Below are 23,676 nucleotides of genomic sequence, written 5' to 3'. Positions count from 1 at the left end.
TCATGTCACCCGCCCGACCAGCGGTTAATCCGCGGACTCCGCGGTTGTGACCGCAAACCGCGCATCTCTAGTACTCACACTCACGTCTTGCTCGTACCAACTTTCCTTTGCTTCGGAAAAAAAATTCAAACCCCAAAATCCACAGTTTGACAGTAGCGGTTGGACTAATTAAAAAAAAATACATTAAAGAAAATAGAGACTTCCCACGTGCCGGATTTTGGACGAAGAAGTTTTATGAACCTACATTCCTGGGATTATTACAATATATATTTCCGAATTGGTTCAACCGCCACCCGCCCGAATCTATTTAGAATCTATTTTTTCGTCATGTCACCCGCCCGACCAGCGGTTTATCCGCGGACTCCGTGGTTGTGACCGCAAACCGTGCATCTCTAGTACGTACACTCACGCCTTGCTCGTACCAACTTTCCTTTGCCTCGGAAAAAAAAAATCCAAACCCCAAAGTCCAAGGTTTGACAGTAGCGGTCGGACTAATTAAAAAAAATACATTAAAGAAAATAGAGACTTCCCACGTGCCGGATTTTGGACGAAGAAGTTTTATGATCCTACATTCCTGGGATTATTACAATATATATTTCCAAATTGGTTCAACCGCCACCCGCCCGAATCTATTTAAAATCAATTTTTTCGTCATGTCACCCGCCCGACCAGCGGTTTATCCGCGGACTCCGCGGTCGTGACCGCAAACTGCGCATCTCTAGTACTTACACTCACGCCTTGCTCGTACCAACTTTCCTTTGCCTCGGAAAAAAAAATCCAAACCCCAGAGTCCACGGTTTGACAGTAGCGGTCGGACTAATTAAAAAAAATACATTAAAGAAAATAGAGACTTCCCATGTGCCGGATTTTGGACGAAGAAGTTTTATGAACCTACATTCCTGGGATTATTACAATATATATTTCCGAATTGGATCAACCGCCACCCGCCCGAATCTATTTTTTCGTCATGTCACCCGCCCGACCCGCGGTTTATCCGCGGACTCCGCGGTTGTGACCGCAAACCGCGCGTCTCTAGTACTTACACTCACGCCTTGCTCGTACCAACTTTCCTTTGCTTCGGAAAAAAAAATCCAAACCCCAAAGTCCACGGTTTGACAGTAGCGGTCGGACTAATTAAAAAAAAAACATTAAAGAAAATAGAGACTTCCCACGTGCCGGATTTTGGACGAAGACGTTTTATGAACCAAATTTCTGGGATTATTACAATATATATTTCCGAATTGGTTCAACCGCCAACCGCCCGAATCTATTTTTTCGTCATGTCACCCGCCCGACCAGCGGTTTATCCGCGGACTCCGCGGTTGTGAGCGCAAACCGCGCATCTCTAGTACTCACACTCACGTCTTGCTCGTACCAACTTTCCCTTGCCTCGGAAAAATAATCCAAACCCCAAAGTCCACGTTTTGACAGAAACGGTCGGACAAAAAAAAAAAAAAAAAAAAAAAATAGAGACTTCCCACGTGCCGGATTTTGGACCCTGGTGGGCTGCATTCGGCCCGCGGGCCGTAGTTTGGGGACCCCTGCTTCACGAGTGAAACTTTCACATGTTGTTCTACAGTAAATACAGAGCAGTGTGCAGTGAAACGATCATCACATGACGCGTGCAACTGCACATGCGTGGTGACCGCTTACAGTCCCCCCCCCCCCACCCCCTCACCCCCCACCCTACCGGTAGAGGTCGCTGATGTCTCAGTGTGTGCGCGCGCGTGCACGTGGGAGCATCGCAGGAAGTAAGTGGCATCCTCCAGTCTACAGTTGGTCCTTCCTCCCCTCCTCACTGCTTTCGGTTGCAGCGTGTTTTTGTATTGTTTTTTTTGCTTTCCTCTGGTGGAAATAAACCACCTTAGATATTTATTTATTTATTTTTTAGCGCGGAACCCCTTTTGGAGCTGACCAACGAGGACGTCATGGCTTACTTGTGGATACACACCGTGTGGATTCCCGGGCTCGCTTTCCTCTTTGGATTTCAAGGCAAGGGAACGTCTTATGATTCGTTTGAATGTCTGACTTGTTCGCGAAAGGAGACTTTTGACAAGTGGTCTCAGTTCACGCCAACATGTGAGAAGAAGGTCCTGGCGCGGTTTTTGCTGCTTAGGAGCCGATTGGGGGTGATGATGCTGGCTGTAAACAAAGTTGACACGTACAGTTGTGTGTGTGTGTGTGTGTGTGTGTGTGTGTGTGTGTGTGTGTGGGTGTGTGTGTGTGTGTGTGCGTGTGTGTGTGTGTGTGTGTGTGGGTGGACAGATAGCAACAGTCTTTGCAGTACATGTTTCACCACTTTTGTCATCGCCTCCCCCAAGCAAACCTGTCTGATGTTCCATCATCAGTAGGACCAAGTGTCATTTGTCTTTGTGCAAGTTGCAACCTTGCACAAATCACGCTCACTTTTCACTATTCGAAGCAATTTGCAGTTTGTGACCTGTTAAAATACCTGGACTTCTGTCAAGGAGCCTTTTAGTATTTAATGTGTGTGTGTGTGTGTGTGTGTGTGTGTGTGTGTGTGTGTGTGTGTGTGTGTGTGTGTGTGTGCTTGTATTGCTCCCCTTCTTGAGACATCAACAAGGAAAAGTCCCTTCCATTGCATCTAATAGAGCAGTGTTTTTCAACCACTGTAGTGTGCCGCGGGACATTATGTCATTTCCCCTGTTAGGGTTAAAAATATTTTTTGAAAACCAGTAACTATAGTCTGCAAATGATGTGTTGTTGTTGAGTGTCGGTGCGGTCTAGTGTAGAACTCTTCCATATCAGTAGGTGGCAGCCGGTAGCAAGATGCTTTGTAGATGTCGGAAACAGCGGGAGGCAGCGTCCAGGTAAAAAGGTGTCTAATGCTTAAACCAAAAATAAACGATGACGCTGGCTGCTGCAAGCTCATATATAAGAAAAAAATCACTAACAGGGCGGACGCAGAGAAACACATTTTATTTCTAGAGACTCCGTACCTACTGTCAAAACTCTAAAGACCGACTGCACAGTTCCTGTCTTCACCATAAAATACCTGTTTCATCCTGCCTGTGCTAACAAAATAAGAGTCTCAGAAAGCTAGCGTGCACAAGCTAGCAAGCTACGGAGTTTGATGCCAATGTATTTCTCCCCCGCCCTCAGCGACCGCTTTCTCACTTGCTTGCCCACCCGCACACTCACTGACGTCACTCACCTGCTGCCAGACATTAAAGGGCCACACACATATGCTACTCTCATAACAAAGTGTTTAAAAACGAGTACGCAAGTTGGACAAATGAGATGCCAAATCCAACCACTTTCATGTGGTATTGGACAGAAAGGAGGACTTTTTTTTTCCTCCATTTGAAAATGCGGACGTTATCAGCACCACTGTCTAATTCCAATCAATGCAAGTCATCAGAATCAAATACACCAACTTATATTCTTGTCTTCATGAAAGAAAGGAATCTATGTGTGTTAAACATGCTTGTATTATCATTAAACACCATTAACTTGTTAACAAAAATGTCTCTTTCATAAATAAATAAATATAAATTATAAATAGGAATGAGGTAGATCTTCTCGACTTGGTCAATTGAAAAGTAGCTCGCCTGCAGAAAAAGTGTGAGCGCCCCTGCCCTAAGTAAATGCATTGAAGCTTAGGGAAGGATATGCAGAACAAAACTAAAACTGAACTGGCTCCAAAGTAAACAAAAACACAATGCTGGACGAGAGCAAAGACTTACTGTGGAGCAAATATGGCGTCCAAAGTACATCCGAACATTACATTAAAATTAACAATGTTCCCACAAAGAAGAATCAAAACAAATGAAATATTCCTGATTGCTAAAACAAAGTGGATGCGGGGAAATATCGCTCAAAGGAAGACATGAAACTACTACAGGAAAATAGCAAAAAAAAAAAAGAGAAACATGCCATCAAAATAGGAGCACGAGACAAGAACTAAAAGAAAAACAGCAAAACGTCCAAATAAGTCAGGGTGTGATGTGACAGGTGGTGACAGTACACCTACTTTGAGACAAGAGCTATAGTCATGCATGCTTGGTAATGGTTTAAAGTCATACCCAACAATTGCAACAACGACTTTTTAGTGTCAACTGAGTTTCGTTTTTTAATCATTTCTGTTGGTGGTGTGCCTCCGGATTTTTTCAACACAAAACAATGTGCCTTAGCTCAAAAAAGGTTGAAAAACACTGCAATAGAGAGCCAAATATTAGAGTTCGTGAACATTGCTCCAAAGTCTGGATTTTTTTGTTGATTTAATGTGCACACAAGAGCGGACACTGACAGGTGGAAAGGCAGTTTCTCATAGTCATCATTGTCACTGTCACCGACTTTCCACTGGGATGAGTTTTCCTTGCCCTTATGTGGGCTATTACCGATGATGTCGTTGTGGTTTGTGTTGAGTTTTGTGCAGCCCTTTGAGACACTGGTGATTTAGGGCTATATAAATAAACATTGATTGATTGATTGATATGATTAAACAAGACGTCAGCTAAAGAAGGACTTACCTATTCATCCTAACAGCTGCTTTATCGACTTCTGGTGCTGACGTAAGACAACACGCGTCCCATATGTGACTAAGACTATAGTTGCCGTTAACAGTTAGCTTCTACAGCTGGGTTGCCCAAAGTGCAGTACAGGGGCCGTCGGTGGTCCGTGACTCGTTTGTCATCGGCTTTAAGCACATTACAAAAAAAAAAAAAGATGTCATTTGCACCCCTGGTGGCGAAATCTTATCAAAATTAGGGTGGTCCCAAAAAGGAGGGATTTTTCAAATTGACTATGTCGGTTTTAAAAATGCTCCCCCTCTGGTCAACATATGAAATAACAAGTGTGTGTAAAAATTTGAAGTGCTCCCCCTCTGGCCAACATTAATACCAAATGTGTGTAAGAAATTGAAATGCGCCCCCTTTTGCCAAAAAGGCAAAAGGGGGTGCAAAAAAAAAAAAGTATATATATATATATATATATATATATATATATATTTACTGTAATAACTTGAAGTATATAATGAAGACTAAAAACTAATGACAAACAAAAAATTAAACAAAAAAGTTTTAACTAAAAACTTACCTGTTTTATATTTGCATAGTTTGTATATATTATTCATTTTGTAAATAGAAATCTTTATATATCTAGAAAGTATGGTCCTAAAGTGGTAGCCATTTTTTGGATGTCTCTTATCCTTCTTGATACATCAATAAGGAAAAGTACCTTCCATATGAGGACTGGTGAACAAATTAGGATGGAAACCATGGTCCCAATACGGAAAACCATTGCATCTAATAGAGAGCCAAATACTACAGTCCGTGAACATTGCTCCAAAGTCTGGATTTTTTGTTGATTTCATGTGCACACAAGAGCAAACATTGACAGGTGCAAAGGCAGCTATGTATGATAAAACAAGACAGCAGCTAAAGAAGGACTTACCTATCCATTCCCGAAAAAACCCGCCGGGTGAAGAGCTGATTTTACAATTTCCGGTGCTGACGTAAGACAACCCCCCTTTTCATATGTGACTAAGACTATAGTGGCCATTAACAGTTAGCTTCTATAGCTGGTTTGCCCAAAGTGCGGCACAGTGACTTGTTTGTCATCGACTTTAAGCAAATTACAAAAAAGAAAAACAAAGATCTCATTTGCACCCCTGGTGGTGGAATCCATCAAAATTAGGGTGGTCCCAAAAAAGAGGGATTTTACAAATTGACTGTGTGTCGGTTTTAAAAGTGCTCCCCCTCTGGTCCACATATGTAATAACAAGTGTGTTTAAAAATTTGAAGTGCTCCCCCTTTGGTCAACATATTTAATACCAAATGTATGTAAGAAATTGAAATGCGCCCCCTTAGGCCAAAATTAATTTATAAAATATTAAATAAATATGCATATAGAGATATACTGTAATAACTTGAAGTAAATAATGAAGATTAATAAACAATTATAAACAAAAAAAAATCAACAACAAAAAAACTTTAGTAAAAGCTTACCTTTTTTTTACAAACCCCATTTCCATATGAGTTGGGAAATTTTGTTGGATGTAAATATAAACGGAATACAATGATTTGCAAATCGTTTTCAAACCATATTCAATTGAATGCACTACAAATACAAGATATTTGATTTTCAAACTCATAAACTTTATTATTTTTTGCAAATAATAATTAACTTTGAATTTCATGGCTGCAACACATGCCAAAGTAGTTGGGAAAGGGCATGTTCACCACTGTGTTACATCACCTTTTCTTTTAACAACACTCAATAAACATTTGGGAACTGAGGAAACTATTTGTTGAAGCTTTGAGAGTGGAATTATTTCCCATTCTTGTTTTATAAAGAGCTTCAGTCGTTCAACAGTCCAGGGTCTCCGCTGTCGTATTTTATGCTTCATAATGCACCACACATTTTCGATGGGAGACAGGACTGGACTGCAGGCGGGCCAGGAAAGTACCCGCACTCATTTTTTACGCAGCCACACTGTTGTAACACGTGCTGAATGTGGCTTGGCATTGTCTTGCTGAAATAAGCAGCGGCGTCCATGAAAAAGACGGCACTTAGATGGTAGCATATGTTGTTCCAAAACCTGTATGTACCTTTCAGCATTATGGTGCCTTCACAGATGTGTAAGTTACCCATGCCTTGGGCACTAATGCACCCCCATACCATCACAGATGCTGGCTTTTGAACTTTGCGTCGATAACAGTCTGGGTGGTTCGCTTCCCCTTTGGTCCGGATGACACGATGTTGAATATTTCCAAAAACACTTGGAAATGTGGACTCGTCAGACCACAGAACAGTTTTCCACTTTGCGTCAGTCCATCTTGGATGATCTCGGGCCCAGAGAAGCCGGCAGTGTTTATGGATGTTGTTGATAAATAGCTTTCGCTTTGCATAGTAGAGCTTTAACTTGCACTTACAGATGTAGCGACAAACTGCATTTAGTGACAGCGGTTTTCTGAAGTGTTCCTGAGCCCATGTGGTGATATCCTTTAGAGATTGACCTTGGTTTTTGATACAGTGCCGTCTGAGGGATCAAAGGTCACGGTCTTTCAATGTTGTTTTTCGGCTAATGTGGAGTGATTTCTCCAGATTCTCTGAACCTTTTGATGATACTATGGACCGTAGATGTTGAAATTCCTAAATTTCTTGCAATTGCACTTTGAAAAACCTTGTTCTTAAACTGTTTGATTATTTGCTCACGCAGTTGTGGACAAAGGGGTGTACCTCGCCCCATCCTTTCTTGTGAAAGACTTAGCATTTTTTGGGAAGCTGTTTTTATACCCAATCATGGCACCCACCTGTTCCCAATTAGCTTGCACACCCGTGGGATGTTCCAAATAAGTGTTTGATGAGCATTCCTCATCTTTATCAGTATTTATTGCCACCTTTCGCAACTTTTTTGTCACATGTTGCTGGCATCAAATTCTAAAATTATTTATTATTTGCCCAAAAAATGTTTATCAGTTTAAACATCAAATAAGTTGTCTCTGTAGTATATTCAACTTAATATGGGTTGAAAATGATTTGCAAATCATTGTATTCTGTTTATATTTACATCTAACACAATTTCCAAACTCATATGGAAACAGGGTTTGTATTTGCTTAGTTTTTATATATTATTAATGTTGTAAATACACATCTTTACATGTCTAAGAAGGGAGGTCCGAAAGAAGCTGGTCTCAAGAAGGTAACAAATTCAAGAATGTGTGCGTGTGTGTATTCGTGTGTGTGTGTGTGTGTGTGTGTGTGTGTGTGTGTGTGTGGTGTGTGTGTGTGTGTGTGTGTGTGTGTGAGATGCTGCATGACGCATACTGTGCAGGGAATTCAATGAATAACTTCTCTCACTAGAAAGCCGACCAGGTCAAACAATCCAAATATGGATTATCGCCTCAATGTCTTCCTTTTTCGACACACACCTGTCCCATATATTGTGAAAATATATTGTTTAGTATTCAATACTGTGTAATACCTTATTTAAAAGTATACATTTTTATAACCAAAAAATATACCATATCATGGATTGATTAAAAAAACAAAAATTTTTAAGCGTCTATATTTTTCAGAATTACCACAGTAAAACCTTGATTTCCGAACTTAATTGGCACTTTAACATGGTTCGGAACCCGAAAAGTTTGTATAGGGAGGCAGAGTTCACCATGTAAATATGACTAAATGTTTCTAGCCCTGAAAAAAGTTCCTATTTTAGTACAAAAAAACTGCACACTTTTGAAGACACTATTATGTATGTACTGTATGTACCGTATATTACCGAATAGTAGCCCTGATGTTTATTTCACAAAATCGATTTTGGAGATGGGCGTTTAAAAGAAGCAGGCGGTTATTTGCACAAGGCTTTTATCTATTTTTGCACCAGCCTGCACCAGGCCATTATTTGGTTACTGTCCAGTTATTTTCCTCCTGAGGGTAAAGTTTTTCCAACGCAGGAATCAATTAAGCCAGCCACTGGTTGCACCAAACACCACACCGGTGTCTCTCGTATCACTCTAGGTGGCATACAACTCCTTGGCCTTAATGCGGATCATTTTGCGGGACACACGGTGGTTCAGTCCACGAGCGTAATGTATCCACTGACACAAATTAGCATCAAGCTTGTCGCTCACTTTTTTCATACCTCCACCAGATAAGCGAGCCCGTTTTCCATCGATTGCCGACTGAGATAGTAGTTCTCCCTTTTTTTTAGTTTCCATTCTCGTACACGTTTTGGGTCAACGTTAAACTGCCTGGCCGCTGCCAAACCAGAATTCTGCTTCGCATACTTCACAACCGCTAGCTTGAACTTTAAGTCAAACTTTCTGTTCTTCTTCTCTCTTAAAGTATTCCCGTCCATCAGTTGAGGTGTACCAGTATCCTGTTCATTCAACTCACTGCTACTGTTGCTTGCCATGTTAAAACTTTTCCTCATGGGTTTGTTGTTGTCGTTGAGTGTGAGTTACGCTATTATGCGGCGACCCATTGCAATATGTTGATTACTCAGAATCCCCACGTAACATAAGCCATCACGGCACAGATTTCGTTAAGCCTTTGATTGTCATGTAACTCTCTGGACTCCACGCGTCTGCTGTTACTGTAATTCTCATAATTACTGCACCTTTGCTTTTCATTTTAGCTTATAAATTTGGCCTAATGAAATCAATATGATTTTAATCTAAATCATGCAAATAACAGCCCATGGGTGGCTATTTGGACATAGGCGGTTATTAGGAAGAGGCGGTTAATTCACAAAATGGGGTCACACCCCAGGCGGCTATTAGGACATGGGCGATTATTTGCCCAAGGACGTTTATTTGGTAATATACGGTATGTGTATATATAGAAATATATTAGGGGTGGAACGATTGATCGATACATCGATCTATCAATTAATATCTCTAAATTTCAAGTATATCGATCTCTGCAATGTGTAGTGGCAATTTTAAATCAAGTTTAGTTAAATATCTGACACACTGATCAAGCAGTGGAGAGGAGCTATTGTTAGTTATTTGTCTATTACCTGACCGCTTCTATGTTAGCCACCTCTCTTTGTTTATCAGGTATATTTTCTACTCTTTAGTAATGTAGATGGTAATTTTGATTTGTTATATATTGTATATATTATCCATCCATCCATTTTCTACTGCTTGTCCAGTTCGGATATAATGTATCAGTATATATTATATAATGTATATATAATATGTATATATTGCATATATGTTATATTGATATTGCTACGACGTCACTTTCGTCACTCGATTGACATGCACGCCAATCGTGTGTCTTCTGAGATGAGCTCGTTATTAAGAAAAAACGACCGTCAGGAAGGCGAGAAACACTTTTTATTTCAACAGACTCTTGCGCCGTACCTGCCGTCAAAACTCTAAAGACCAACTGCACAGTTCCTATCTTCACAATAAAAGTGCTGCTTCATCCTGCCTTAGGCTAACAACGTAAGAGTGTCAGAAAGCTGGCGTGCACAAGCCAACAAGCTAGGGAGTTTGCCGCCAATGTATTTCTTGTAAAGTGTTTAAAAAGGAGTATGGAAGCTGGACAAATAAGATGCCAAAGACCAACCATTTTCATGTGGTATTGGACTGAAAGGAGGACTGTTTTTCTCCTCCATTTGAAAATGCGGACGTTATCAGTGCTGCTGTCTGATTCAAATCCATGCAAGTCATCAGAATCAGTCTTGTCTTCATGAAAGAAGTGGGGTGTATAATCTAGCCAAGAGTCATGGATGCATGGCATTCTGAGTAAGTGTTATGTTGCGTTTATAATGTGTTACAGAGCCGATGTTCTCCCGAAATGTGTTCGTCATTCTTGTTTGGTGTGGGTTCACAGAGTGTGGCACATATTAGTAAGAGTGTTAAAGTTGTTTTATACCACAACCATCAGTGTGATCTGTATGGCTGTGGAACAAGACCCCTGGTTTACACATGGTAAAAGCAAAAAAAAACTCCTCCGGCCTTTTGAAAAAGACAACAGGGTAAGCGTCACTCGTGACGTCACAAATTTGACCTGGCGGTAAAAGTAAGCATGCGCTAATAAATATGGGGAGCGAGTTTGACCCCGACAGTAATTCAAGGCAGGCGCATATTACATGCCCGGGCGGCAATTCAAGGAAATACGGTATATATATGAATGAGGTAGGTCCCCTCGACTTCAATTGAAAAGTAGCTCGGCTGCAGAAAAAGTGTGGGCACCAGTGCCTTAGAAAATCGAAAAGCTTAAAACACGTTGGAAAGTTAGCGCCCTCTACGCACCCTTGTAAGTGTTGCAAACCACCCCTTATAAGGGTACCTATGATGATGTATAAATGATGAATACTCGTGTAAACAATGCCAAAGTGTCAAACCCTAAGGGTTATGCATGTGGATGTGAGCCTGCTGGAATTTTGGATCATTCTGAACGCTTGGTTTCGTAGGTTTTTTTTTTTAACATGGGCAATATGTGTTGTCACACTGTGACGAACATGCTTTTGTGGGTATTCTAGTACATGCTCTCCGCCAGCTCTCTGCTCCTTTTTGCCGAGCCTTCCATGTCGCGCTCTCTTGTCTCAAGCCTTTCCACCTGCTCTGAAGTCAATGGATGAAACACGTAAGTCTTTATTTGCCCACAACATTTTACACGGGACTGTTTTGTCAACATAGGCCAGTATAAAGTTTGATTCACCGCTAAACTGCTGGTAAACGGCAGAGCCATTCCGACATTATTGCTCGGTCGTGTTGGAGAACCACAACAGAAAGCTGTAAGCCACAGTTTACTGTTTGTTTTGTGTAAAAGTTGATGGCTACCATTGACATTTGAACCGATCAATAACAATTCTTGGTAGCCATTGGAACCGTTACCGGCGTCAACGATACCAATTTTCAGTACTTTTGTGTGTTCATGTGGATATCGTTGCGTCTGACTAGTCTCCCTCTCAGGGAATACAAGTCACTGGTCAATCCCAAGTTCTTTCAGATGACATATATGCAGAGTAAGAATGACCCTCAAGATAGTATCGGAATATTATCAAGTTTTACTAAAGCTTTAGGAGACCAGTCTTACAGTCCATCTAGAAGCGGTCTGAAAATCAAACGGGAAGAGACAACTTATTGACTACGAACACAGGCCCCACCCTGCCCAGAAAGGAATACAGCCTTATTGTTCTAATACAGATAAGATAAGAAGGGAGTACTCCAACTCCCACATTACAACGCTTCAAGGTAAAACACAGAGTTTACTTCCAGACATAAGATACAAGAACAAAGTGTACACATGGGAAAATATTAGCTGCTTTAAACATGAGTATGAATAAAGAAATAACTCTTAAAAATATATGCATTCTCCACAATATAAATCAATCAATCAATCAATGTTTACTTATATAGCCCTAAATCACTAGTGTCTCAAAGGACTGCACAAACCACCACGACATCCTCGGTAGGCCCACATAAGGGCAAGGAAAACTCACACCCAGTGGGACATCGGTGACAATAATGATCCAGTGGGACGTCTGTGACAATAATGATTATGAGAACCTTAGAGAGGAGGAAAGCAATGGATGTCGAGCGGGTCTAACATGATACTGTGAAAGTTCAATCCACAATGGATCCAACACCGTCGCGAGAGTCCAGTCCAAAGCGGGTCCAACTCAGCAGCGAGAGTCCCGTTCACAGCGGAGCCAGCAGGAAACCATCCCAAGCGGAGGCGGATCAGCAGCGCAGAGATGTCCCCAGCCGATACACAGGCAAGCAGTACATGGCCACCGGATCGGACCGGACCCCCTCCACAGGGGAGAGTGGGACATAGAAGAAAAAGAAAACAAACAGCAGATCAACTGGTCTAAAAAGGGAGTCTATTTAAAGGCTACAGTATACAAATGGGTTTTAAGGTGAGACTTAAATGCTTCTACTGAGGTGGCATCTCGAACTGTTACCGGGAGGGCATTCCAGAGTACTGGAGCCCGAACGGAAAACGCTCTATAGCCCGCAGACTTTTTTTGGGCTTTGGGAATCACTAACAAGCCGGAGTCCTTTGAACGCAGATTTCTTGCCGGGACATATGGTACAATACAATCGGCAAGATAGGATGGAGCTAGACCGTGTAGTATTTTATACGTAAGTAGTAAAACCTTAAAGTCACATCTTAAGTGCACAGGAAGCCAGTGCAGGTGAGCCAGTACAGGCGTAATGTGATCAAACTTTCTTGTTTTTGTCAAAAGTCTAGCAGCCGCATTTTGTACCAACTGTAATCTTTTAATGCTAGACATGGGGAGACCCGAAAATAATACGTTACAGTAGTCGAGGCGAGACGTAACAAACGCATGGATAATGATCTCAGCGTCTTTAGTGGACAGAATGGAGCGAATTTTAGCGATATTACGGAGATGAAAGAAGGCCGTTTTAGTAACGCTTTTAATGTGTGCCTCAAAGGAGAGAGTTGGGTCGAAGATAATACCCAGATTCTTTACCGTGTCGCCTTGTTTAATTGTTTGGTTGTCAAATGTTAGAGTTGTATTATTAAATAGAGTTCGGTGTCTAGCAGGACCGATAATCAGCATTTCCGTTTTTTTGGCGTTGAGTTGCAAAAAGTTAGCGGACATCCATTGTTTAATTTCATTAAGACACGCCTCCAGCTGACTACAATCCGGCGTGTTGGTCAGCTTTAGGGGCATGTAGAGTTGGGTGTCATCAGCATAACAGTGAAAGCTAACACCGTATTTGCGTATGATGTCACCTAGCGGCAGCATGTAGATGCTGAAGAGTGCAGGGCCAAGGACCGAACCCTGGGGAACTCCACACGTTACCTTAACGTAGTCCGAGGTCACATTGTTATGGGAGACACACTGCATCCTATCAGTAAGATAAGAGTTAAACCAAGACAGGGCTAAGTCTGACATACCAATTCGTGTTTTGATACGTTCTAATAAAATATTATGATCGACGGTATCGAAAGCAGCGCTAAGATCGAGGAGCAGCAACATAGATGACGCATCAGAATCCATCGTTAGCAATAAATCATTAGTCATTTTTGCGAGGGCTGTCTCCGTCGAGTGATTTGCCCTGAAACCGGATTGAAAGGTTTCACATAGATTGTTAGACGCTAAGTGTTCATTTAACTGCTCCGCAACAAATTTTTCGAGGATTTTTGAAATAAAGGGAAGGTGAGACACCGGTCGGTAGTTTACCATGAGGTCAGGATCGAGGTTAGGTCTTTTAAGAAGAGGATGAATAACCGCTTTTTTGAATGCTAGGGGAACAGTGCCCGAGGAAAGTGATAGGTTTATAATATTTAGCACTGATGGACCTAATAATACAAAGAGCTCCTTGATCAGTTTCCCAGGAAGAGGGTCAAGTAAACATGTTGTTTGTTTTATTCCATTTACACGTTGTAACAATTCCTCTAATGTTATTTCCTCAAAACGAGAGAAACCATTTTGGAGGGCAGTATCCGCCGTATATACAATCGTGTCAGTGTTAATAGAACCCCGTTGTAGCTGGGACGCATTGTCTTTAATCTCCTTTCTAATGACTTCAATTTTCTTACTAAAGAATTGCATAAAGTCATCAGCTGAGTGGGTGGAGCTACTGGAAGGAGTCCCTTGTTGGGTTAGCGATGCTACCGTACTAAACAAAAATTTAGGATCGTTTTTATTACGGTGGATGAGATTTGAGTAATAATTAGCTTTAGCTAAGGTAAGCATGCGTTTATAAGTTATTAAACCATCACTAAATGCTTGATGGTGCACCTCAAGTTTAGTCGTGCGCCATTTGCGTTCCAGCTTTCTGCATAATAATTTCTGAGCTCTAGTTTCTTCTGTAAACCACGGGGTGCGCTTTTTTGGAGCCTTTTTTAACTTTAGCGGTGCTATGTTATCAATGGTTTCGCGCAGGGCGTCGTTAAAGTTGTTAGTGAGGTTATCAATAGAGCCCACATACTTTGGGAATGGTGCCATTACCGAGGGCAGTAGGTCAGCAAGAGTTGTCGTTGTGGCCGTATTAATGTTGCGGCTGCTATAGCAGTTATTATTATTATTAGTTTGACGAACATGCGTCTGAACCTCAAATTTTATAAGGTAATGATCGGACAATACTTTAGTATACGGGAGTATCGTAACTTTGGAAGCGGTGATACCCCTGACAAGCCCTAGGTCTATCGTATTACCGTTGCGATGCGTGGGTTCATTTATTATTTGTGTGAGACCACAGCTATCAATTATAGTCTGGAGCGCTACGCACGGTGGGTCCGATGGGGTATTCATATGGATATTAAAGTCCCCCATTATGATTATATTATCGGCGTGTGTCACTAGATCAGCAACGAACTCTGAGAATTCATTGATAAAGTCCGAACAGGGCCCTGGGGGGCGGTAGATAACAGCCAGGTGTAGAGGCAGCGGTGTGACAGACCTCATAGTAAGCACCTCAAACGATTTATATTTATTATTTATGTTAGGACTAAGGTTAAAGTTTTCGTTGTATATTAGTGCGACCCTCCCACCCCTTTTAAGCGGACGGGCAATATGCGCATGTGTAAAGTTAGGAGGACATGCCTCATTTAGCGCAAAAAAGTCGTTTGGTTTAAGCCAGGTTTCACTGAGACCGATGACGTTAAGATTGTTGTCTCTGATGATATCATTAACTAACAACGTTTTGGGAGACAATGATCTTATGTTTAAAAAACCTATATTATAGGTAGTGGGCTGTTTTAGGGAATTTTTGATCAAATTATCCGTAGTAGCAATATTAATAATGTTGTGTTTATTATGCCCAGTGCATTCAGTATAATTACGACCATATCTAAATATAGTTTAAACACTTTGTAGGGCTCAAGAACAGAAACAGATGCTAACGATATTCTGCGTTAACATCGCCGGTAAAATGTGCAGACCAACCGATCAGGACTTTCGCATTGACACTGGTTCAATAAGTCAATAACAACAACACTCACCTTTGTGATTTCGTTGACTTTATCGTTGGGAATGCATCTGCTTTGAGTGTCGCAGGATATCCAGACATTCTTGCCATCTATGTCGTAGCATCGCCGGTAAAAACCAAATGAGGGACTTTCGCATCTCTTGACACTGGAGCAACTTAAATCCGTCGATTGGTAAGTGTTTTTTTGGCATTAAATGTGGATGGAGGGAAAGGCTGGATGCAAATATAGCTACAAATAAGGCATAATGCACACAGCTAGCCTAGATAGTATGTTAGCATCGATTAGCATGCCGTGTTAATCGATGCACATTCTACGTAAATCAACTTGAATCCGTCCATGATCATGTTGTTACACTCTCCGACAACACACCGACGAGGCATGATGTCTCCAAGGTACCGGCAAACAGTCGAAAAAACGGAAAATAACAGAGCTGATTCGACTCGATGTGGTAGGGAAACATGACGTTGACGACCGATGTGATGTCATATTCTGACGTCGTCGCTGAGAGAGCGATAAACAGAAAGGCGTTTGATTCGCCAAAATTCACCCATTTCGAGTTCGGAAATATGTGTTGTCACACTGTGACGAACATGCTTTCGTGGGTATTCTAGTACATGCTCTCCGCCAGCTCTCTGCTCCTTTTTGCCGAGCCTTCCATGTCGCGCTCTCTTGTCTCATGCCTTTCCACCTGCTCTGAAGTCAATGAATGAAACACGTAAGTCTTTATTTGCCCACAACATTTTACACGGGACTGTTTTGTCAACATAGGCCAGAATAAAGTTTGATTCACCGCTAAACTGCTGGTAAACGGCAGAGCCATTCCGACATTATTGCTCGGTCGTGTTGGAGAACCACAACAGAAAGCTGTAAGCCACAGTTTACTGTTTGTTTTGTGTAAAAGTTGATGGCTACCATTGACATTTGAACCGATCAATAACAATTCTTGGTAGCCATTGGAACCGTTACCGGCGTCAACGATACCAATTTTCAGTACTTTTGTGTGTTCATGTGGATATCGTTGCGTCTGACTAGTCTTCCTCTCAGGGAATACAAGTCACTGGTCAATCCCAAATTCTTTCAGATGACATATATGCAGAGTAAGAATGACCCTCAAGATAGTATCGGAATATTATCAAGTTTTACTAAAGCTTTAGGAGACCAGTCCTACAGTCCATCTAGAAGCGGTCTGAAAATCAAACGGGAAGAGACAACTTATTGACTACGAATATCCCTAAAAAAAAGCTTTAAAGTGCTTGATTTTCGCTATTTGCGATGCCATTGTCCATTTTCCTGTGACGTCACATAGTGATTCCAATACAAACAATGGCGAATAGCACAGCAAGATATAGCGACATTAGCTCGGATTCAGACTCGGATTTCAGCGGTTTAAGCGATTCAACAGATTAAGCATGTATTGAAACAGATGGTTGGAGTATGGAGGCAGATAGCAAAACCGAAATTGAAGAAGAAACTGAAGCTATTGAGCGAATAGCTATTGACGGTATTCGGCCATGCTAACGATATTCTGCGTTAGCATCGCCGGTAAAATGTGCAGACCAACCGATCAGGACTTTCGCATTGACACTGGATCAATAAGTCAATAACAACAACACTCACCTTTGGGATTTCGTTGACTTTATCGTTGGGAATGCATCTGCTTTGAGTGTCGCAGGATATCCAGACATTCTTGCCATCTATGTCGTAGCATCGCCGGTAAAAACCAAACGAGGGACTTTCGCATCTCTTGACACTGGAGCAACTTAAATCCGTCGATTGGTAAGTGTTTTTTTGGCATTAAATGTGGATGGAGGGAAAGGCTGGATGCAAATATAGCTACAAATAAGGCATAATGCACACAGCTAGCCTAGATGGCATGTTAGCATCGATTAGCATGCCGTGTTAATCGATGCACATTCTACGTAAATCAACTTGAATCCGTCCATGATCATGTTGTTACACTCTCCGACAACACACCGACGAGGCATGATGTCTCCAATGTACAGTCGATAAAACGGAAAATAACACAGCTGATTTGACTCGATGTGGTAGGGAAACATGACGTTGACGACCGATGTGATGTCATATTCTGACGTCGTCGCTGAGAGAGCGATAAACAGAAAAGCGTCTAATTCGCCAAAATTCACCCATTTAGAGTTCGGAAATCGGTTGAAAAAATATGGTCTTTTTTCTGCAACATCAAGGTATATATTGACGCTTACATAGGTCTGGTGATAATGTTCCCCTTTAATGTCCAATTATGTATGTCTATCTCACTGTGCTGTCACACCCTCGCCTACGAAAAAGGGCACCCAAAACTACACACAAGCTAATGCCGTAATACCTAAACCAGTGATTCGCAAACTTTGGTAAGTGTATGGCTCCATCTGGTGGTAGGCCAAAGAATCACTTGATTTTACGTACAGTGTTTTATTTTCCTATATTCAAACACGCTTTCAACTTATGTGTAATGTTATGGTGGCCAATTTTTTTTTTAGTCTACAAACGTCTGCCTTGTTTTAATGAATACTTAGGGCTACTACGCTACTGTATTGTAATTTAGGTCATTATGGTGTTATTTTAAGAGGCAATATTTTTCTAAGGGGTGGTACCTGGTGAAAAAAGTTTGAATATCACTGGCCATAACCTTATGATTTGACAATTTGGTATTATTTATAGGAAAACTGCACTTTTGTGTGGGAATTTTTCCTATTGTTCACAATCATTGTGAAAAACAAGAAGAGATGTCTTTTTTTATTTTGAAGATGATAAACATACGCTTGCAAAGATGCGGCTAATGGGGGTCAGTGTTGTGCCCTTCAAAGCCCTCTTAAGTTTATAACAATATGTAATATGTACAATATTTACTGTACTCAATGCTGGAACTGATTCCTCGATGCATTTATTTCTGTTTCCATAGCAGCTAGGGGTGTAACGGTACACAAAAATTGCGGTTCGGTTTGTACCTCGGTTTAGAGTTCACGGTTCGGTTCATTTTCGGTACAGTAAGAAAACAACAAAATACCTGTATACATTTTTTGGTTATTTATTTACCAAATTTGCAAAATCTTCCACCAAAAATATTTTCCTTAGTTGAATATTTGATATGAAGTAATGGATACCTTGGATAGGTCAATAATTCATAATAACATTGATTTTGATTCAATATTATGTTTTGAGCAATGACAGCTTGAAAGAAAAAAAAAACAGCTTTGTTTTATTAGTCAACATTGCAAATTTTTATAAATTACATTTAACTTTTAAGCTTTTTTATTTCACTATTGTTATGTTTTTGTTTATTTTAATAGTATGTTTAGATTGTGCCGTGGGCCTTTAAAACATTAGCTGTGGGCCGCAAATGGCCTCCGGGGCACACTTTTGACACCCCTGCTATGGATAATAAAATATAAAATCTGATAAAAAGCAGAGCCTGGCGACGCATGCGCGTTTATTATAACTCTCTCGCTCTCTCTGTCTCTGCCCTTCCCTCACAAATGCTGCTGCGTGCACAGTTTGTATTGTTTTTAACCCCTCCTTAACCCTGAACTTACATTAAAAATACATGCAACTCTAACTTAAAATGCCGGACATTTGAGGCATTTAACAAACTCCACCCGGACAGGCCCGCAAAAGAGGACACATCCGGTAAAAAGAGGAGGTATGGTCAGTCTATCGTAGCCCGGTCGCTCCTAGCATGCTGTGTGTTGTGCCTCGGTGTGCATTGTTTACACAACGTGCGGTACGCTACTTAATATGTCCGTGTGGAAACTCGTTCGGTACACCTCCGAACCGAACCGAAACCTCCGTACCGAAACGGTTTAATACAAATACACGTACCGTTACACCCCTAATAGCAGCGCAGTTCCGACTTCTGGCTACAACTGTGTGTCCTACATTTGGAAAGTAAGGCGTATGTGACTTCTACTCATGGCGGATTTGGTAACACACAACAAATGAGGATCCACAACCTTATCTTTTTTAATCTGAACATATGGAGGATGAACTGCTGCTTCTAGAAGCAAGCATGGAGGAAGTGTGAGACATTGGAGCAGACGGAAGCCGAGAGAGTGAGGTGAAAGTGACTTGAAGCTGCAAAATGGGAAATTTTTAAAGCCATGCTATTTCGACATAAATGGAGTGTTTACCCAAATAAACTATAAAACAACATCCCCGGCCAGCTGGACCAAACAAACTGTCAACTGAGTGAGTCACATTTTATATTGATATTGATACACTTGGCACATCATGCGTGTAATATAACAGACAGCATACACTGTCTAGCTAGCTGTTTATGAGCAAAACATGACATGTGGGCTAATACTTTACAGATACAGTATTATGATTGTTCATGTTTGTCAGTCTTATTGCACTGTGTTGTGCATTACTAGCCCAATTGCATTTTTTGCTGACGTATAAGCTAGTTTATATCTTGCCGTATTTAGCTTTTAAGGCTAATACCGTTGTACACCGATATGTTATTACGCTACAAAAATAGTTCCTCAGTGTTTGCTCTTCCGATAATAATGTCTGCTTATTATGCAGGTTATACTGTACAGTAGGAGTGTAACGGTACACAACAATTTCAGTTCGGTACTTACCTCGGTTTAGAGGTCACGGTTCGGTTCCTTTTTGGAACAGTAAAAAAAACAAAAAAATATACAATTTTTGGTTATTTATTTACCAAATTTGTTAACAACGGCTTTATCCCTTTAACAATGGGAACACTATAATAGTTCTGCCCACGTTAATCAATATTAAACTGCCTCAAATTGTTGCTCAGATTAAATACAATGACAAAACTTTTCTTCTACATATTTAAAGTGCAACATTAAACAGTTTCAAGACAACTCACCATGCTTAATTTATGATGAGCTAACGTTACGCTAAAAGCTAATTAGCCTTCATCTCAAGCCAAAACTGGGAGCGAGTTTAAGTTTCTAGAAAGTCAACGGGTTCATAGTGATGTTAGTAGTAGTTGACCGGGAGGTGTTTATTATCATTTGGGGAGAGTACGCTGCCTTATGCTCACCTGCTAAACAGCTATCTGCTCGACGCTGAAGTATTTACAAAATGCGCTTTGAATACGCACTGGTGATTGGCTGTTACCGCTCTGAATACGCACTGGTGATTGGCTGTTACCGCTATATATGTAACCAATCAGATGGTTGTGTGGGTGGGACAATGCTAGGTGCTGAGCCAGAGGCAGAAGAGCAGCTTGTTAAAACTTTAGCTTAGAAACTCGTTTGGTACACCCCCATACTAAACCGAAACCCCTGTACCGAAACTGTTCAATACAAATACACATACCGTTACACCCCTACTATACAGTTTTGGAATGCATTTTTAGTCTTTTAGAGGTGGAATTGATTGCTTCCATTAGCTGCATTGTTAACCACCAAGATCGAGACGATTGCAAAAACCCCCCGAAACCTTTTGTCTTCTTGTCTCTCATAATGATTGTTAGCGACAGTAAAAATTCCAGAAAAAGTCCAGTTTCCCTTTAACACAAATATCACACATTGTAACATCATATATTAGTCAGAAAATCCAAAAATAATCATAGGTGCCTTTAAAGTAGCTGTTGTGTAACACTGCTGACAAACACACGAGCTAACAACAAATACTGCAAATGAGTCCATGGATGACGGACAAAGAGCTTAGCGCTGGGTTGTTTAAAATGCCTTTATCTCTGTCTCCTTTTGTAATTAAATTGCAGCAATAACTCGATTCCCAACTAAATCCCGCGTTGAATGATACATGGGCACACAAGCATTGCACAATGATAGATTGTGTCTGAAGCAGGAGTGTGAATGTGATCGAAACACACAACGATGCTTCTTCTTAGACTCATCTACTTTACCGCTTAAGCAGGATTTTAAACAAACTCGTGCCGTTTTTTCCTCTGCTAGAGCAAGCACTCCAAGAGGTTCTGAGAAGTATTTCTTCTGCTCTTGTATTGTTATCAATCAAAGCCACACAGGGAGAATAAGAAGAGATGGATGCGGTAAATCAAGGCAATTCAACTCTTAGGTAATAATATTCATATACTGCAAAAGTCATGTCATGCAATTCCGCTTGAATCCTTAATATTTAGCATTGGAATGTATCAAACCTACCAAGAAAATGGACATCAAGCAGATTGAGGGCGTTTATCAAACTTTAACGATCACTCACTGAGCACATCAGATAGAATACAGTAGCACATGAGTGTCTGTACCTATTAAATACGACATTTCCCCGGTTTGTAGCTTAATTTTGGACTATTCCAACAAAATGCACACCATATAGAATGATATCGTCAATCAAGCTTGTTTCAACAACATTGCATGTGGTTGCTACAATCCACGGGTTGTCGCCTATATGCATAACGTCTGTTTGCGGGAATGTGCGAGAAGTAATGGACATTTCTCACTGTCTGACGCAAAGGGGAACAATTGCAATTTTATTGTCAACACAGAAATTTTTTTAATGTTTTACTTGAATTTACGTAATTTATCTGCTAAAAACTCACATCCGAACCAACACGGTACAAATTCCCAGTACCTGGTGGCAACGGTGCCAATTTTAGGTACTTTTATGTGTGTTAAGAAATGTTAATTGTTTCATAAAAAAATATATTTTTAATGCAACATTTGAAAATGAGTTGTTTATGATAACTGTGTTGTTCAGTTTTCGTAATATATATTTTTTTATTATTACGTTTGCGTTTCATTAGCAATGCTGTTGCACTTCCAAAACATTATATGGCCAAACTGTACAGCAGTGGTCACCAACCTTTTCGAGCCCAAGTACCCTGGTCTCAGCCAAAAACCAAAGCAGTATAATATATACCAAACTATCCATCCATTATCTACCGCTTATTCCCTTTTGGGGTCGCGGGGGGTGCATATATATATATATATTTAAATATGTATATATCTATATATATATATATATATATATTTATATATGTGTGTATGTATGTATGTATATATGTATGTATATATATTTATATATGTGTGTATGTATGTATGTATATATGTATGTATTTGAATATATATACATATATATGTATATGTATATATATATATATATATATATATATATATGTATATATATATCCATTTTGTACTGATTGTCCCTTCGGGATCGCGGGGGGCACTGGAGCCTATCTCAGCTACAATCGGGCGGAAGGCGGAGTATACCCTGGACAAGTCGCCACCTCATCGCAGGGCCAACACAGATAGACAGACAACATTCACACTCACATTCACACACTTAGGCCAACTTAGTGTTGCCAATCAACCTATCCCCAGGTGCATATATATATACATATAAATATACATATATATATATATATATATATATATATATATATATATATATATATATCCATTTTGTACTGATTGTCCCTTCGGGATCGCGGGGGGCACTGGAGCCTATCTCAGCTACAATCGGGCGGAAGGCGGAGTATACCCTGGACAAGTCGCCACCTCATCGCAGGGCCAACACAGATAGACAGACAACATTCACACTCACATTCACACACTTGGGCCAACTTAGTGTTGCCAATCAACCTATCCCCAGGTGCATATATATATACATATAAATATACATATATATATATATATATATATATATATATATATATATATATATATATGTATATATATATATATATATATAGTCATTCTATTCTAGTGACAATTAACCAAACCCTTTTGATTATCATTATTATCAAACTACTCAATGTTGTTTTCCGCTTTAAAGAAACGTCTAATGGTCTTAATGCTGTTCTGTTTTTCCTTGGTAGAAATGTATAGACATACTTTATTAATCATGGCTGAATTCATAAGCCAAAAACTCAATTAAAAATATCAATGTTGAGTATGCCACATTTTTATAAGTTTAGTTTTTTTAGACAGATGTTCAATAAAAATACAAAATTAATCTATTTAGTACTTGTCAAAAGAAATTTAATTAATGTGACGGCTGCTTCCACGAGCTGATGAATGATAGTAAGCAGCCCTCGTCGGTTTACCAGTGGATGTGTAGAGTGAGGAAAGAAAGTGTCAGTCACCATGCAAAGGACAGTCCAGCATTAGTCCTTTGATAAAATGGCAACGTTTGTCTGGGATGCATTGTAAAGTTTTTTTTTAAATGTACCTGAGTGTCAATAAATATCACAATTATTCAGAGTAGCCCTAAATAAATGATTTTGACATTTTAATTTTTGACTTTCTGAATTAGTCTTTTTATTGTTTTCTATTACGAAGGTCTGTGCTATGCTGCACAACCCGTTAA

General features: G+C 40.3%; 1 protein-coding gene across 1 annotated transcript in view; it reads left to right on the top strand.

The window, feature by feature from the left end:
* Positions 1 to 1,787: 1,787 nt before the first annotated feature.
* Positions 1,788 to 23,676, top strand: part of lsamp (limbic system associated membrane protein) — a 946,135-nt gene continuing 924,246 nt past the window's right edge. Inside the window, exon 1 of the mRNA XM_061918977.1 lies at positions 1,788 to 1,992. Within this exon, the coding sequence (XP_061774961.1) occupies positions 1,929 to 1,992 (64 nt within the window). The 5' untranslated portion in view covers positions 1,788 to 1,928. The remainder of the gene's footprint in view (positions 1,993 to 23,676) is intronic.

This window comes from Nerophis ophidion, linkage group LG13, assembly GCF_033978795.1.
Source record: "Nerophis ophidion isolate RoL-2023_Sa linkage group LG13, RoL_Noph_v1.0, whole genome shotgun sequence".
Classification (NCBI taxonomy): Eukaryota; Metazoa; Chordata; class Actinopteri; order Syngnathiformes; family Syngnathidae; genus Nerophis; species Nerophis ophidion.
Note: the sequence above shows the minus strand (reverse complement) of the source record. Positions and strands in the feature narration are given on the sequence as shown.